Raw genomic sequence first — 19,480 nt, forward strand, 5'->3', positions numbered from 1 at the left:
CCGATATATGAATTTGGATATTTTCCGATACTTTGCCGATATCCGATACTTATAGTAAATATTAAATAATAAAAAGGAATTATCTTTCAATTAAAGCCATTTATTAATTGTAGGATAGGCTTCAGTTCAAATAACAGAGTGCAGTCAGTGCAACTGAGTGCAAAATGCAATGGCATTGGCAACTCTTTTAAATACTTTAGGCCTATACTTTAAATACAAAACTATCAATCAAGTGCCTTACAGTGCAAATACATACAACTGGCAAATACAAAAAAAGTGGCAACAAGGAAACCACATCAGTGGCTTGTTTTAACAAATAAACAAGTGTCTGGCAGTGCAAACTGCAAATACTTAACTGGCAAATACAAAAGAAGTGGCAACTCCTTAATTTGTTTTACAGAATATTTTAAAGTGCAATAACAGCATAAAAACAGATAGACTATGATCTATCACCAAAAGAAAATACCTTCAAATACTAAATTAAAACAATGTGCATAGCTGCTTCTTAAAATTATATTAAACACAATAAATAAAATACTGTAGGTCTGTTTTAATGCAGCAGCAACCACTGTAAACAAGGAGACCACGTCTCTCATTGTGTAGTTTCACTACTGACATCTGGTCCTCTGACGTTAGCCCAATGTCACTAATCAGTCTCTCACTGTGCATTGGGTGAGTGTGGAGAATTATGCTTTTAATAAAGCAGTGCTGCAGGTGATAGAATGCAGGCCCAGGGGCTCACACCAGTGATTTGATTAAATCCACAATGAAGGAGATGCTGGATAACTGGAAGATCCCGCTGGCTAAAGTACATGTGGTTTTGAGAGACAACGCAAGTAACATGAAAAAGGCGATGGATGAGGTGCCGGTTGATAGTTTGGCCACACACTGCAGCTAGTTGTTAACGAGGGGATTCTCTCCCAGCGGCCAGCGCAGTGTACATGATGCCCTCGCTAACGCAAGGAGAATAGTGACTGATTTTCTCAAGTTGCACAGTCAGTCCCGCTTTGAAGACATTCAAACAGAGCTAGGGCAGGAGCAGGACACAAAACGTCTTCAGCAAGACGTTCAGACAAGGTGGAACAGCTCGCTGATACAAAGCCTACTGGAACAGAATATACGATACGATGATACACTTTCTCCACCCCTCGGAACATTGGCTTCACATCATTGCACTTTGCTGTGCTGCGTCTCAATTGTAAAATATCTCCAAATTACGGACATATTTTCTTTGTTTGTGCCGGCCCGGCTGCACCAAACGAAAACACTTTCTTCAGCGGTGCTACTGCGTGTCGCGTTGATAGGCAAACGGGAGACTCGCACCAAAACTCATGGCCCCATTGTTTTTTCGCGGACCAGCGGTTCTCGTATTTGTTTTACTGAGGATAAGGTTAGAAATAAGTTTAGGGTTAGGCATAGTTTACTGATGTTAAGTTTAGGAATAAGGTTAAGTTTTGGCACCGTTTTACTAAGGTAGGTTTAGGCATAGTTTACTGAGGTTACGTTTAGGAATACCGCCGGATTTGCCGCGGGGCGACTGTGTTTTTGGACGAGCGTTTTGGTGTTCAGTCTACAGGCTGCCCATGCTGTGAAGCCGTGAGTGAAGAGTGGATAGCGACGAAAAAAAGTTTTCTGGATAAGATTGTGAATTTGTGGGATCGTTTTATTTAATGATAATTTGCTAAAAGGTTTGATTATGGGCTTATGGCCGTCATTATATTATATTTATAAACCAGAGACTTTATTTTTATTTTTTATTTTTTATCGGAACGTGGATCGGTTATGTCATGACCGATATCCGATACGTGAATTAAGTCATTTCGGAACCCTATACCGATACGGTATCGGTGCATCTCTACTATGTACCCTCTACACCAAATCTCTTCTCCTAAAATAGCTGATCTACAAGCTAGAGATCTTGTAGATCAGTTAATTTCAGCAAATGCCCCCCCCCCCCCAAAGGAAAATAGGGATGCTAGGGATCAGTGTTACTATTGTAACAGCTCTACAACAAAACAGAAAATATGAAAGAAAGAGAGAGCATATGAAACTTACTGAGGTGTGGATGGTCTTCAGGCTCCTCCTGTTTAATAGAAATGTCCCTGGCTGAGTCTGGAGAGTTCATCTTCACCTGCAGTCTGGACTCCACACACTGGTCTGAAATGAAGCAATTGAAAAAGGACTTTGTTAAATGAAGAAAAAAATAACAATAATATTTGCAGAAGGCAAAGGCAAAATGGCAAAGCCCAACTATCCAACATATGAATCTTGGGAGCAAAGATTAGAGGATTCATATATTAGGGAAGAAATCCTTCGTAATTTAGGATTGCACAAGGAAGAATGTGTCAAAAGATGGATTCCTGCGATGCAAATAATGGTCTTAAGTGAATAAGCTGAAAGTAGCCAATCAGTTTGTCATGTTTCTGCAACCAGACAGAGTGAGCAATTTGTTTTAATCATCAGGATATTATCATTGTCATGATATATTTTGTCATGATTATTTCTTAGTAAAATTAGATATTGTGACAGCCCTACAACAGAAGAGAAAAGAATAGTGGGTGGTCTTCAGGTTTCTCCTGTTTAATAGAAATGTCCCTGGCTGAGTCTGGAGAGTTCATCTTCACCTTTAGTCTGGACTCCACACACTTGTCTGAAATGAAGGAATTGAATAAGGACTTTAGGGTTCCGTGGTTCTACTTCCCCTAAAACGGTGATCATTGGGTATTATTAACCCATTTAGACCTGAGGCCCATTCTAAAAACGCCTTCTAAATCCTGACCTAAGTTTTCTGAAAAACTTCAAATATTTATTCCAAAATTACAAACAATGTACAGTATGCAACAAGAAGTTAAAATAATATTTTTATGTGGACAAAACCCACCAGTTCAAAAGATATAGGCCTATGGCCCTATGTCAAACCATCTATTGCTTGTATGCATATTATAGACATGATGCAAATTCAACCGATTTTTTTTTACTTTTCAGCATTTAGAGCTGAATTAATATTCCCACTGCGTGTTTGCCGTTTTCGTAAAATTGTGATGTAACAATAAAATGTACACACTTTATAATTTGAAAAATAAGGAGAAATCCTTTGTCAATTATAATAACAGCAGACAGGTGAGTTTGGAGCTAAAACTGTCAATTTGCAGCCCATGAACAAGACAGGGAGATCATTTCCAATTCCATGCATTACCTGGATGGTCATTCTAGGTCTCACACAATACAGCATGACAGATGTTTAGTTGGTATAAGGATTCAAGGTGCATGAAGACATGGAGCTCTAACTTCACTTGACAATCACATTAACATTACAGACAGACTCTGTCTGACAGAGTAAAGATACTACTGGTGGTTTACAGGCCGTGACCCCCCAAGATAATCATATTTGAACTGAGGACCCCCCACCCTGATAAGGATAAGAGTTGAGGATCTGCTATTGTGAAAATAGCAGATCTATAAGCTGACAACGCCTCGCGAGCTTGTAGCTCGGCTATTTTCAAAACGTTTGCCTATTTCTTATATTATTTGACGATTTGGCCAATGTTTGACCAGTTTTTTATAGTACTTTGTTGATTACTTTTGATGCAGTAAATTATTTTCGAGGTATTAAAAAGGTCTTAAAAGTCCTACAATTGTCACTTCACCGTCAACTGCATGGGACCCCCCAAAATCATGTGGGGACCCCCCTGGGGGTCCCGACCCACAGGTTGAGAACCACTGAACTATAGGGTTACAGTGACAATGGTGACGTCAACAACAACAAAACCATAGCCTGGCGTAGCCGACTATATCAGAGTGCAATTTTTTTTTTGCACTCGCAGATTCGTCTGGTCCCAGGCTAACAAAACCATACATGTATTAATGCTGCTGCTATAGGGTTACCATGACAATAGTGACGTCAACAACAACAAAACCATTCATGTATTGCTGCTGCTATGGAGCTATTGTTGTGTTTATCATCACCTTATAACAACCTAACAGCTAAGAGTCATTGGATTTATGTTCCAACTTAAATTATGCATTAATAAAGACAAATACATTAAACAAGACGTGATCCGTTCATCTAAAATGATACATAGATGCAAAACAACCTGAATGAGTTGATCTTTATACCTGCTGTGTTTCAGTGGTTGAGCTGCTAACAAACGTCCTCCTGCTGCTTAACGACGACACTGTTTAGAAACGACACGTTTTACTTTTCTTTGCATTTTACTTTGATATAAATCTATGGTATTTTAAAGTGTCAACAACAGTCAGTAACACGCCATGCTGTTTACACTACTGCATTGTGGCACTAGAGCAGTGTTGCCAGGTTTTGTGAGAGATATAAGCAACCAGGTCTAGGAAAACAAGCCCAAAAGGCCACATGAGCACTTTAAACCTATATGATATATATCTAGCCTATTTGAAAAGAGCCAATCTACAAGCTCACAACACGTTGTGACTGTGAGGTAGTAGTTCTGCTAGATTTGCTATTAGTTTTGAAGCATTTTAACAACACAAATCTGGTGCGGGGGTCCCTGCCAAAAAAAAAACGCAACTCGCCGCAACTTTTAATATTTACAAGAAACCTTACTTATAATAAGCAGACATGGCAACCCTGATTTGTTGTTCTTCTTGTCTGGCATTTCAGGGATGTTGCGTCCGAATCCAATGAGCAGGCGCGCCGCCTACTGGGCAGGAGAGGAATAAGAAAATGTGGCACTACAGATTCCCAAACTTTTCAGACGTGACCCCCAAAATAATGACATTTGAAATGGGGACCCCTCACCCTGACAGCTTAAGGCTTAAGCACTAGGAGTAGGAGTTGAGGCATTTAGTTAGCATTACATACAATTAGTATCGCAACCTGAAAATGTAGCTAAATTCTATTTAATAGAGAGCTGGAGAGACACCTGTTACTGAACAAAAGTGGGTTTCAACCTTTTTCATGCCAAGGACCCCTAAATTGAAGCAATGATTTGAGTTAAAAATGTTCGCTTATAAATATAAATATTCAAAGATGTGCACAAATGTTCAAGATTTTTCAAAAATAGCAGATCTACAAGCTCATAGCGCGGCACTCGGTGTCGTGCAATGAGCTTGTATATCTGCTATTTTTGAATAGCCAAAGCTAAGTGGTTAAAATGATTGTGACGCTATGTTAACTCATTTCAATTTCAAACCAGTCATTAAACCAGGTTTATCAAGCTGTGGGCTAGCACACAGGAGCACATTGACAATGTATTAAAATGGCATTAACATTAACATTGAAGTTCAACCTGTGGATGGTCGTGTCCAGCAGTCCTATTTTGGACATGTTATTAATACACAACCACAACAAAAACAACTACTTTTAAAGAGGTTTTGACATGTTTATTAATTGAAATTCAGCATCTAAAAAGCTATGAGGTCAAGTTTTCAGGATGGATGGGGCTGGGGTTGGTTGGTGGAGGAGGTATCTCTCTTCAGTTATAGCAGGGGTCATCACCATGCTTTCTTGTGGTGGACATTTTGGTCAAAATTCCATTTTTGCCACAGACATACAAAATGAGTTGACAATAATATTACCAGAAACACATAAAGAGCTAACCCTGAATGACCTTATAACAGGTCTGTAACTCTGAGCGTGTACAAATGGAACCAAATGGACCCTTATGGGTCCATTTGGTTCCATTTGTACACTCTCAGAGTTACGGTGGTCCTTGCAAATAAAACATTTGTGAACCACTAGTACTAGTAGGACTCCTAATGTTCCATACATAGTGTCATAGTAAATCAGAGTCATACATATTCTGAAGAAAACTAAATAAGAACATTATAATGGTGTGTAAATCAAAATAATTTGCCACTGACAAGACCAAGTCTTTGCCACGGACACATTTGTCTGTGTACGGACATGTTGATGACCCCTGGTTATAGTCTTGCTTGATCTCTTTTTTTAAAAACATTTTTAGTTGGCAGCCATGACCTGGTCCTGTTTTTTTACCAACACACAGACGTAAAGGGTGTTCAATGGTCCTGATTTATGGAAAAACATGCAAAAGCGTCAAAATGGTGTAAGCTGGTTTCTGCCGGACAGCATAATTGTTACCGTTAACACTTGAAGGGATATTTCACTTTAAAAAAAACGTTGGGTCATTTTATCGTCTACTCAGGCTTATGGGAACACCCCGGACAGTTTTTAAGTTGCTTGATTCAGTATTTAGATATTTGATAGTCATTTTATCAGACACGCCCCCTTCCTATACAAACCCAATGTAACTTCAAACTCTATTTTAACCATGTTAGATTCATCGGAAACACCCGTCCTTGGTTCTGGTGACTGATATTGTCGTTCTAATACGTGAGGAGACCGTGTTTTTTCAATAACTTTTTTCATTCATATTCTTTGGAAAATGAAAAGAATTAAATACAACAAAAAATTAATTAAAAATGGAGAAGAGATCAACGGTGGAGCAACACAGACTTTTTAAGCCTTTTATTTATTTAGGTGCAAGTATAGACTGACGTTTCGGTCTTTCGACCTTCCTCAGAGTCAGCTGATTAAAAAGTTGGAGTTTGAAGTTACAATGGGTTTGTATAGGAAGGGGGCGTGTCTGATAAAATCAACATCAAACATCTAAATACTGAATCAAGCAATTTAAAAACTGTCTGGGAGGCTCAAAAAAGCCTGAGTAGACGATAAAATGACCCAACAAACATTTTTTTTAAAGTGAAATATCCCTTTAAAACAAATGAATGTGAGGATTTAAAAGAAGAAAACAAAAGAGCTGGAGAATGTCTCTAAAGCAGGGGTTCTCAAACGTCTTCATACCACGACCCCATATTATGAGGGAATTGTTTGGCGACCCCATCACCCTGGTTGTCTGTCTGTGAGAATGATCTCCCCGCTCGGTAATGTTACATCGCCATCTGTAAATTGAACGGTTTGTTGACTCAAATGCCGATCGGAGACTTATTTTGTTTGCTGGTTAAACTATACACAGTGACGTGGTCCATGTATTTGTGCCCTCTCGGTATCGGAGTAGGGCTTTCACAACTAGAGATTTTTACTGGTCGACTAATTTGCCCCAGTGGTAGCCGACTAGTCGACTAGACGATGTTTACCTATTACCATTGTTTTAATGCCAGGCCCATTACTGTTATTATTAACCTCCTGCCTTTATTTTTATGCCGTTTTAAGGGAAGCGCTTCTGGCACAGCAGCAGAGCAGCACAGCAGCGCCTCCAAGGATCCTCAAAAGGGGGTTATTGCCCAATAGGCTATTATTGGGCTAGCCATGGTTCACATGACGCTTGTATACAAGCGTCATGGAGCCGAGAGTTCCTGGTTTAGAGTGGTGTTCGATTTCTTTACATTGCCAACTCTCACATACATAAACGTTCATATTTCAAATAAAAAGTGCTTACCCCCGAGCCACGGATGTTACAAGTTGATCCGTTCCGCAATAAGTACCCGTATCTCCCGTATTGTTCAATAAAAAGCATTTTAATCCAATCACAGGTAATTTTCTCCATAGCTTTCAACCATGCAAAACTAATGGTTGGGAGGTGTATTGCACTCTGATGATCGGATTAAAATTCTTTTTTGGGGCGCGTCTTCTCCTCCGCGTCATCAGCGCCCATAGCTGGGTCGGGTTGGCGAAAGGGCCTACTGTGTGTGGAGTTTGCATGTTCTCCCCGTGTCTCCCAGTACTAATCCTGGTCATTCTACCGCCTCCCCCATGACAGCCGGGGTGCCTGATGGAGGGAAGGGAACTGGTTGGAATAGCGTATTCCTTCCACGCGCTATGTCCTACCAGGGAAACTCCCCTCTGTCAGGTGACAAGAGGGTCAGTTGGCTCTCATGCACTGAAGGAAGCATGAGCTCGGCCCTGGCCTCCCCAGGCTGTGGGGGACTGGTGTAGCACTGGGCACCGGGTAAAAAAAAATGGGTTACAAAAATCGCGGGATAAAAAAAAGTTTAAAAAACAAAGCTTTTTATTGAACAATACGGGAGATACGGGTACTTATGGCGGAACGGGTCAACTTGAAACAACCGACGCTCTGTGTGTCGATCGTCCTGGAGCAATATGTTCTGTGGCTCTTGAAAGGTTGGTAAAAATGCTCTGGCACTGGCTGATTTAATTCATTAATTAATTCTGGCACTCACTCGATCCTTTTGGTGTGAATAAGCTGATGTCTTTTAAAGTAACCTGGGTGATTTTTTTTTAATATATAAAAATAGAAATTAACAGCTTTCCAATCCATTCGAGGCCCTTAAAAAAACTCCATCATGGCCCCCCAAACAGTCAGGGGGCCCCATGAGATCTCTCTCTCTCTGATAGAGTTATCAGACAGTCTGTCTGTCTGTGGACACACACACACACACAAACATACATGTGTACATTTAGGAAAAAACGTTACAGCTCGATCTGCTATTTTCAGTCCTTTAAATAATATATATATTTCATTTAATTTTTTTTGTAAAACGCCTTTTGAAATAATTAAAAACTAAATGTAGGAAACAAAAAATAACGGGTTATTTACTCGAGACCCTGAAAAATTGGTCCGCGACCCACATATGGGTCCCGACCCAGGGGCCTCATACTGGGGTTTGCCTAGGGCAGGGTTGTCAAACTGGTGTTTCGCGGGCCAATTCCAGCCCGCGACGTCGTCAAATCTGGCCCACGAGGTGATTTAAAAAAAACGGCATTTAATACTACCTCTAATGGAAAAAAAAACGAGAGAGCGTACAGGGGCGTGCTTAAGGAGGACCTAGGCCCTAGGGCCTCCTTAAGCACGCCCCTGTACTCTGGTGTTTCTTCAGGTCATATGACCCTCTGAAACTCTTGTCACAATGTTCACACTGGAATGTTTTTTCTCCAGTGTGGACACGCTGGTGTGTCTTCAGCTGACCTGACTGACTGAAACTCTTGTTACACAGTTTACACTGGAAAGGTTTTTCTCCAGTGTGGACACGCTGATGACTTTTCAGTTCAGATGACTGACTGAAACTCTTGTTACACAGTTTACACTGGAATGGTTTTTCTCCAGTGTGGACACGCTGGTGTCTCTTCAGGCCACCTGACTGACTGAAACTCTTGTTACACAGTTTACACTGGAATGGTTTTTCTCCAGTGTGGACACGCTGGTGTATCTTCAGGTCATATGAATAACTGAAACTCTTGTCACAATGTTCACACTGGATTGTTTTTTCTCCAGTGTGGACACGCTGGTGTCTCTTCAGGTGACCTGACTGACTGAAACTCTTCTCACAATGTTTACACTGGAAAGGGTTTTCTCCAGTGTGGACACGCTGGTGTCTCTTCAGGTGACCTGACTGACTGAAACTCTTCTCACAATGTTTACACTGGAATGTTTTTTCTCCAGTGTGGACACGCTGGTGTTTCTTCAGGTCACCTGACTCTCTGAAACTCTTGTTACACAATTTACACTGGAATGTTTTTTCTCCAGTGTGGACACGCTGGTGTCTATTCAGGTTACCTGACTCACTGAAGCTCTTGTCACAATGTTCACACTGGAATGTTTTTTCTCCAGTGTGGACACGCTGGTGTGTCTTCAGCTGACCTGACTGACTGAAAGTCTTGTTACACAGTTTACACTGGAATGGTTTTTCTCCAGTGTGGACACGCTTATGTCTCTTCAGTTTATATGACTCACTGAAACTCTTGTTACACAGTTTACACTGAAATGTTTTTTCTCCAGTGTGGACACGCTGGTGTGTCTTCAGCTGACCTGACTGACTGAAACTCTTGTTACACAATTTACACTGGAATGGTTTTTCTCCAGTGTGGACACGCTGGTGTCTATTCAGGTTACCTGACTCACTGAAGCTCTTGTCACAATGTTCACACTGGAATGTTTTTTCTCCAGTGTGGACACGCTGGTGTGTCTTCAGCTGACCTGACTGACTGAAAGTCTTGTTACACAGTTTACACTGGAATGTTTTTTCTCCAGTGTGGACACCTCCACTTGTCTCACCCCAATCATCACTGTCTTCAGTGACTTCAGTGTCAGATTCAAGCTCAACTTCAACTTCAGAGCAGTGTGAAGAGATGTCTTCATCAATTTCACTTTTCACTGCTAGTGATGTCAACATTGATCCATCAGGCTCCTCTGGTCTTTGAAGTAGCTCCTCCTGTTCCTCTTTAATGTGTGAAGGCTCTGGTTTCTCATGGAGCAGACTGGGGCTCCTCTCCTGTTCAGAAGAATCCTCCTCTTTACACACAACAAGGTGCAGGATGTCTAGGAGCAGAACAATAACATGATATTGAACAATGAATTTCTAAAATGTAACTCTATTCTTCCTTTGTCCATGTAGAACAGGGGTCGGCAACCTTTTCGACATGAAGTGCCATGTTTTTATCTTCTTGATAGTCACTGTTCCTTAAGTTGAAGTATGACACCACATCAAAATGTCGTATGTCCACCTGATTTTGATTGTCCATAGGCTATACATAACAAACATTAGACTCAATGACCCACCTCCCAGACTGCCTCCCCAGTGAGAGTTATCAGTTTGAATGAATGTAGAATGATGTGCAGGATTTAATTTGTATATAGATGTGAGGAGACTTCATTTAACTGACTAAACCTTTTTTGAATATTTAATTTTAAAAGAAAAAAAAACTCTCTCTCACACTTATGTCAGTGTGCCAATGATCACCCTCCCCTGCACCAATGTTGGCACTCATACGTAAGGGTGCCTACCCCTATTGTGTAATAATTCATTGTGGCCCTTTGATGTCATCGGTTTCGTAGGCTTGCCTTCCAGCTGACCAGGGAGCATTGTTGTAGCCAACAAACCAGCACCACCTTCCCCACAGGAGTCGGCACCAACCGCCAGTCCTTCCCGCTCTACTCCTGAGGCCCACATCACCGTTCAACTCTACGTTATTCTGCAGGCTGCCATCGCTCAAACCCAAGCTACCCTGCAGACCAATGCCAGCGTTCCAACTCCACACTACACCGTTGGCTATCTCCGCTCAACTTCACGCTATACCAATGTTTTCTCTATACTTGCCTACTTGAAACTTGCCACTTAAAGTTGCGGTTGAATGTATAGACCCCTTAACAGACGACGTCACACTGATAGGAACCAGTATGCGTGCTACCAGTATGCGCGCAATAAAACCCATTCTGTCAGGTCTCGCTAGGACGCGCCTCACTAGCCAACACACAAGAGGGGGTTGGGGTGTGCTGAAACCAGCGCACCCCGAAACAACAGGTTGGGAATTGATTGCATGAAACAATCACCTGTGCGTCCAGTCTCAATGTTAGTAAACATATAATTGGTCTATAGGCCAGGGGACGGCATCCTTTTTGACATGAGTGCCATGTTTTAATTTTCTTGATAGTCAGTGTGCCATGTCAACATTAAGTTTAATTATTATGACACCACATCAAAAAGTATACTTCCGACTGATTTTGATTGTCCATATACTGTCCATAACTGGTTTCTTTTTATGATCATTAGACTCAGATCAATAACCCACTTGTCTCCCAGACAATTTGCTATGTATCCTCTACACCAAATGTCTTCACCTAAAATAGCTGATCTATACAAGCTAGAGATCTTGTAGATTAGTTAATTCTGATCTACAAAATAGGGATGCTAGGGATCTGTGTTATTATTGTAACAGCTCTACAACAAAACAGAAACTATGAAAGAAAGAGAGAGCATATGAAACTTACTGAGGTGTGGATGGTCATCAGGTTCCTCCTGTTTAATAGAAATGTCCCTGGCTGAGTCTGGAGAGTTCATCTTCACCTGCAGTCTGGACTCCACACACTGGTCTGAAATGAATCAATTGAAAAAGGACTTAGCTGAAGAAAAAAATAACAATAATATTTGCAGAAGGGAAAATGGCAAAGACCAAGTCTCCAACATATGAATCTTGGGAGCAAAGATTATAGGATTCATATATTAGGAAAGAAATCCTTCGTAATTTACAATGCACAAGGAAGAATGTGTGAAAAGGTGGATTCCTGCGATGCAAATAATGGTCTTAAGTGAATAAGGTGAAAGTAGCCAATCAGTTTTTCCATGTTTCTGCAACCAGACAGAGTGAACAATTTGTTTTAATCATCAGGATATAATCATTGTCATGATATATTTTGTCATGATTATTTCTTAGTAAAATTAGATATTGTGACAGCCCTACAACAGAAGAGAAAAGAATAGTGGGTGGTCTTCAGGTTTCTCCTGTTTAATAGAAATGTCCCTGGCTGAGTCTGGAGAGCTCATCGTCACCTGCAGTCTGTCTTGTTATGGACATGACAAACCTAAAATGCTGTTCTAACACAGTATTGGTGAGATGTCAGCTATACTCCATATGAAATATGAAATCTAGCCTAGCTGTAGCCCTGAAACATGACTGTCATACCATGAGAGTCATGGGCCCACCTGTTCCTAGTTTCCTGATAATTTCTTACATTTACAACTTCCACCAAGCGCTAGGGCTGTCAGTTGTACTGTAAAATGCCATTCGAATTTCAAAGCCTTTTTATTTGTAATATTCGAATATTTTCGAATATGTTCGCGCGCGCGATTTTTTGGGGGTTTTATTTTTTAAAATGTTCGGTTTTCGGGCGGGTTCGGGTACTTTTTTCCCGTTTAAAAAAACCTTATTTTGGTTTTAGGGTTAGGTTCGGGTTACACAGTACAACGAACATCGAGGTGGTTAATTATGCACGTTATGTCCACTAAACGGCGCCCCATCCAAAGCTACTTTTTCAACGCAACAACGCTGATGTCGCTTGCATGTAATAATGGTAGGCAGGCACAAAATGTATAACGTTGGATACGTTGTATTTTATTGAGTACAGCACAGATTGCTATCTAATGCACTTCACTTGCACTCAGTAGACTCAATATGAAACGAGGAAGGAACAGTCTTTAACAGCAGGACAAGTCCAGTTTCTCTCTCCTTTTTTTTTAACAATGAATAGGCTATCAATCATGACATGAACACATTGTGTTCATGTACGCTGAACAGTCCCAATAAGTCCAGCAATGAAAGTGAAATAAGCGAACATTGCGACATTGCAACTGTGTAAATCTTAATCTGTTAAATTATCTTGTCAACTTTGACCAAACAAAACCACTGTTCCAAACGAGTAAAATAATATGAAAATAATAAAGTGCTCAGCGTTCAGCAGCATCAAATAAAAACAAAATAAAACAACAACATTGGCGAGACTTAAAGGTTGTTAGCCAAGAACACAAGGCGATCCACGTTTTCTGGATCTAATGCAGAGCGTTTTTTATTTACGATTATCCCGGCGGTGGAGAAAACCCTCTCTGCTCTAACCGAAGTACCCGGGATGCACAAATAGCGCCGTGCCAGCTGGGCAAGGTGGGGGTACTTGGAACATGACACCCCCCACCACTCCAGTGGGTTGCCGTTGCTCGGTAGCGGGGTCTCTCTCTCGTACGACACCATCTCTTGTTGTAGTAGGTCTACGGTGGCACCTATAGGACCACATTGAAAATAAGTGTTTCGTTACACTTTACACTGGGTTTAAGTTATATTGTGCTTACTTTTATTTATTTTACCCAAAAAATGTACCAAAATAAAATAAAAACAAACCTGATGGATCTGGTGCTTGACTGTAAACATTCCCAAACAGATCTCCCATGGCGCTAAGAGCTGTTTTCTTGGCTGTCTTGCCCTGTCGCGATGTCCCTGCTGTAGCCATGGCTGCTCCTTCCTCGTCTTGCCCCGGGCCCTCAGCAATCACAATCACATCTCGCCCCTCTTCAACCGGCAGCAACTGCAGTTCACTTTTAATTTTCTCACGTACTTTATGTTTTTGTCCGTCGTCCAAATGAACCAGCCGAAGGAACCGCGGGTCGAGGTAGCTAGCGGCGTTAAGTAGCATGAAGGCAGATTTGTCCTCGCTGTATCTCTTCTTGAGGTCAGTTGAGATCTTTGTTTTCATTTCATTGACTGCTGCTGGGTCGTCGGTGGAAGCCTGGAGTTGCGACAAAAGCACAAACTTAAGGGGAAGAACGGCTGATGCTGTTGGGAATCGGTCGGTTGATAAACCCTCAGTGGCCACTTTGAAAGGCTTAAGCACTTCTCTGACCCTCTCCATAATCCTCCACTCATTGGTGCTCAACTCCAGATGACTGAGTTTTTTTTACATGATTACCGCTGCAACGGGGGCTTGTTGCTCAGCTGCCCGACACACCATGTCGTAGGTGCTATTCCACCGAGTAGCGCAGTCGTTGACTAGCTTATTTTGTGTGACTTCAAGTGCCGTCTGCTTGGCCTCCAGGAGGTACATGTCTGCTGGAGACTTGTTGAAATGCAGTGCTGTGGCCTTTAGTCTGCTGACCGGAGTTTGAATGGCTCGAACTGCTAGACCTTTCCTCACAGCCAGGTTAATTGTGTGAGCCATACACGGGACGCTGGTGGCATGGAGGTGCTGCTCCACCGCATTAATATAATTAGTTGCGTTGTCCGTGGTGATGGCGAGAACGGACTCACTACTAACGTTGTACTCATCGAGTATGCCTTTTATGTAGCCTGCGACATTCTCAGCTGTGTGGCTTGTCTGGGCTTCCGCGGTTTTGAGAATGACATCTTTCATCTCCCATTTCTCATTTATAAAATGTGCAGTGAGTGTCACATAGCTTTCCGTTGCTAGTGACGTCCACCCATCTGTGGTCAGGGCAATCTTTTCTCCAGTAACCATTTCTCTGACTTTGTTTTTAGTGACATCATATAGCTTCACAACTCTGTCAGTGATTGTGGTGTTGCAGGGAATTATGTACCTTGGCTCAAGCTCCCGTATGAACTCTTGGAACCCAGCCCCCTGCGAGAGGTTAATCGGTCTCATATCTTTGCAGATAAATTGGGTCAATTTATTTGTAATCGCCTTCTGGCGAGCAGCAGGTAAACCTCGCGACGAGGAGGAGGGGGGCAGAAACGAGGTGATCCTAGCCTGTTTTAACTGTGGTTCATCCAGATCTGCCATCTCGGCAAACGTAGCAGGGTGCAACATTGCGACATGATTCCTCAGGTTGCTTGTAGTGGTGTGATACTTCATTTCGATCTTGCATACTCTACAGATTGCTATGTCTTTTCTTGTTATTTTTCCGTTTTTGGATGGAAATCCAAAAACTTTCCACACATCACTCCTTAAATGATCAGGAGTGGTGATCTCTGGTGCATCCACGACCTCGCCGCCTTCTGCCATGTTTACATCTTCTACTGCACTCACTCACTGTCGCGCGGTGCTGACTCACAAACAGTATTGTTGATATCACGTGACCTGACGAGCACATTCTTTACATGCCTGCAGGCAAGAAGCGGCCTTGTTTCGCATCGTTAGATTCTTTAATAAAACACATTTTATTTAAAATTTTATAAAAAACAAAATGTATTTAAAAAAAAAAAAAAAAAGATAAAAGCTACATTCGAATATCAATTTTAACATTCGAATATTATAAAAAAAAATAACATTCGAATTATTTTCGAATAGTGAAATTCGTTCTGACAGCCCTACCAAGCGCGTACGGTCACTGGGGCCAGCAAGGCCATGGCCCGGTCTGTAAAAACCATGCTTGCCACTGTGTTGGGTAAGATCCGTTGTGGTACGAGCGTTCCGTTTTCCACCCGGAATGGCTCGGTTTCTCAATAGATTTATCAGCCGTTGTTGTGTGAACCCCCCCGATCAGATTAAAAAGCTTTTTATTGAACAATACGGCAGATACAGGTACTTGGACCATTTGCGCCTCAACTTGTTACATCCGTGGCATGGGGGTCAGCACTTTATATTTGATGTCTGAACGTTTATGTAGATTTGCGCTGCAGTAATCTGATCCCTGGTCAGTCAGTCTATCATAGCAGCACTTGATTCTTGCAGCCCGAGCCCCACGGGCATCTGCTTCTTTCACACCCACAGGCAGAATACGTAAAGAACAGCGATTTGTTGAGTATTAGCTTGTCTGGCTCCTAGTTTATTGAGTTGAGAGAGCAACTGCACACGTAGCCAGTAACAGAACGGTCATTGCGGCAAGAGGCAAGCATGCAGCCAATACACAACAACCATTGTGCAACACGATGGGAACAGTGGGGTGCTAGACCAGCGCTGGTCGGGTATTTTCTTTTTAAATAAACAGACCAGCGGTCGGCGAGATCGACAAGCCGATTGCTAGGCCCTTCTGACCCCCCTTCCGGTGCCTATGGTGTGTGCACCACAAGGCAACATGGCCAATTTGTTTAATCATCTTTAATCATCGGGATATTATCATAAATTTTGTCATGACTATTGCATAGTAAAATGTTCATATTGCGACAGCTCTACAACAGAACAGAAAAATATTTAAGAAAGAGAGAGAACATTAAACGTACTGAGGTGTGGATGGTCTTCAGGTTCCTGTTTAATAGAAATGGCACTGGCTGAGTCTGGAGAGTTCATCTTCACCTTTAGTCTGGACTCCACACACTTGTCTGAAATGAAGGAATTGAATAAGGACTTTAGGGTTCCATGGTTCTACTTCCCCTAAAAAGGTGATCATTGGGTATTATTAATATATGAGGAAGAATGTTCTTCCAAAAATGGTGTTATAATTATATTTTTATGTGGACAAAACCCACCAGTTCAAAAGATATAGGCTTATGGCCCTATGTTAAACCTAGCCTGGCGTAGCTAGACTATATCACTGCGTGGATATGAGTCTGGTGCTTCCATGAGGACATGAGGTTTTGTTTCCCAAGGGGCGGGATCAAAACAATGTCCCTCGACGCAATTGGTTAGACCTACAACCAACTACCAATTACAGTCGCCCATATTCGAATACTGGGCCCTGATTGGTGCCCCACGTCTTGTGGAACAGGAAATGGATTCTCTATGGAGCGGTGCCAGACCCAAATCGCAGAGTGCAATTTTTTTTTGCACTCGCAGATTCGTCTGGTCCCAGGCTATGTTAAACCATCTATTGCTTGTATGCATATTATAGACATGATGCAAATTCAACTGATTTTTTTTCTCTTTTCAGCATTTAGAGCTGAATTAATATTCCCACTGCGTGTTTGCCGTTTTTGTAAAATTGTGATGTAACAATAAGGTTTACACTGTATATAATTTGAAAAATAAGGAGAAATCCTTTGTCAATTATAATAACAGCAGACAAGTGAGTTTGGAGCTAAACTGTCAGATCATTTCCAATTCCATGCATTACCTGGATGGTCATTCTAGGTCTGACACAATACAGCATGACAGATGTTTAGTTGGTATAAGGATTCAAGGTGCATGAAGACATGGAGCTCTAACTTCACTTGACAATCACATTAACATTACAGACAGACTCTGTCTGACAGAGTAAAGATACTACTGGTGGTTTACAGGCCGTGACCCCCCAAGATAATCATATTTGAACTGAGGACCCCCCACCCTGATAAGGGTAGGAGTTGAGGATCTGCTATTGTGAAAATAGCAGATCTAAGCTGACAACGCCTCGCGTTGCGTAGCCCTAGAATGTCTGTGATCTTACATACATTTCATGTATTCCAAATACACAGTCATAGATCACCCTCGTCGACGCGCTGTGTAGTGACGATCTGCGCGGCCATAAAAGTGCTCTAAACTCCGTCTGTACTCACCCAATAATGAATTCCTAAGACTTGGAGTCATATTTTGTCCTCTAGTTTCATATCCATTTGAAAGTTCTGCCAGAAAACGTGTTTAGTCAAATATCTCCACTTTTCCACGAGCTGCACACGGACGACTTTCTGTACGGGCGAGGGGCACGGACTTGAGTGAAGGACCACATTTAAAACGTCATAACAAATTGACACAGGGATGCACAAACGAACGGGGAACACAATTGACAGGTGCTTGTGATTGGTGCGGGGTAATGAATCACTCCATCTGCCAATTGTGTGTCCCAAACATTTGTGCGTCCTAAAGGAAGTTCACATATATGCAGTCCTGCACTCATCCCTGGGCCCCTCGCCCGTACAGAAAGTTGTCCGTGTGCAGCTCCTGGAAAAGTGGAGATATTTGACTAAACACACGTTTTCTGGCAGAACTTTCAAATGGATATGAAACTAGAGGACAAAATAAGACTCCAAGTCTTAGGAATTAATTATTGGGTGAGTAAAGACGGAGTTTAGAGGACTTTTATGGCCGCGCAGATCGTCACTACACAGCGCGTCGACGAGGGTGATCTATGACTGTGTATTTGGAATACATGAAATTTATGTAAGATCACAGACATTCTAGGGCTACGCGTTGCGAGGCGTTGTGAGCTTGTAGCTCAGCTATTTTGTTGTTTGACCAGTTTTTTATAGTACTTTGTTGATTACTTTTGATGCAGTAAATTATTTTCGAGGTACTAAAAAGGTCTTAGAAGTCCTAAAATTGTCACTTCACTGTCACCTGGGGACCCCCCAAAATCACGTGGGGACCCCCCTGGGGGTCCCGACCCACAGGTTGAGAACCACTGAACTATAGGGTTACAGTGACAATAGTGACGTCAACAACAACAAAACCATAGCCTAGCTGGCGTAGCCGACTATATCAGAGTGACATTTATTTTTTGCACTCGCAGATTCGTCTGGTCCCAGGCTAACAAAACCATACATGTATTAATGCTGCTGCTATGGTCTGGAGCTATTGATTGTGTTTATGATCACCTTATAACAACCTAATAGCTATTAAAGTCATTGGATTTATGTTCCAACTTAAACGATGCGTTAATAAAGACAAATACATTAAACAAGACGTGATCCGTTCATCTAAAATGATACATAGATGTAGCCCTGAAACTGAAATATGACAGTCATGGAACCGAGAGTTCCTGCTTTAGAGTGGTGTTCGATTTTTTTTTTACATTTACAACTCTCACATGTACATAAACGTTCAGACGTGCTTTATACCCCTGAGCCACGATGTTACAAGTTGATCCGTTCCGTGATAAGTACCCGTATCTCCCGTATTGTTCAATAAAAAGCATTTTAATCCGATCATCAGAGTGCAATACATCTCCCAACCGTTAGTGTCGCATGGTTGAAAGCATCGGAGAAAATGTGGAGAAAATGGCCGGCGATCAGATTAAAATGCTTTTTATTGAACAATACGGGAGATACGGGTACTTATCGCGGAACGGATCAACTTGTAACATCCGTGGCTCATGGGTAAACACTTTATATTTGAAATGTGAACGTTTATGTACATGTGAGAGTTGTAAATGTAAAACAAATGGAACACCACTCTAAAGCAGGAACTCGGCTCCATGACTGACGCTTGTATATACAAGCGTCATGTGAACCATGGCTACTGGAATTCATGCATCATCAAACGCACTCACCTTTTCATCCAAACCGCCTTTTAACACCCAATAACATAAGTATTTCTCACAAGTGATTTATATAAACATAACAAACATGTGCAACAAACAGAACAGAGTACATCCACCAGCCACGGTGTGACGATGGGAGAAGTCACATCCGGTAGCGTCGATGGGGTGTGGCACATGC

The 19,480-nt window shown here is 41.8% G+C and overlaps 1 protein-coding gene across 1 annotated transcript in view; it reads right to left on the reverse strand.

The window, feature by feature from the left end:
* Positions 1–5,174: 5,174 nt before the first annotated feature.
* LOC311049279 (uncharacterized protein) overlaps positions 5,175–19,480 on the reverse strand; it is a gene marked incomplete at its 3' end in the record, with an annotated part of 35,504 nt that continues 21,198 nt past the window's right edge. Inside the window, exons 4-5 of the mRNA XM_084062808.1 lie at positions 8,976–10,232; positions 5,175–5,200 (exon numbers count right to left, since the gene is read on the reverse strand). Of these exons, the coding sequence (XP_083918934.1) occupies positions 5,175–5,200; positions 8,976–10,232 (1,283 nt within the window). The remainder of the gene's footprint in view (positions 5,201–8,975; positions 10,233–19,480) is intronic.

This window comes from Gymnoscopelus microlampas (genome assembly GCF_963454915.1).
Source record: "Gymnoscopelus microlampas genome assembly, chromosome: 1".
Lineage (NCBI taxonomy): Eukaryota > Metazoa > Chordata > Actinopteri > Myctophiformes > Myctophidae > Gymnoscopelus > Gymnoscopelus microlampas.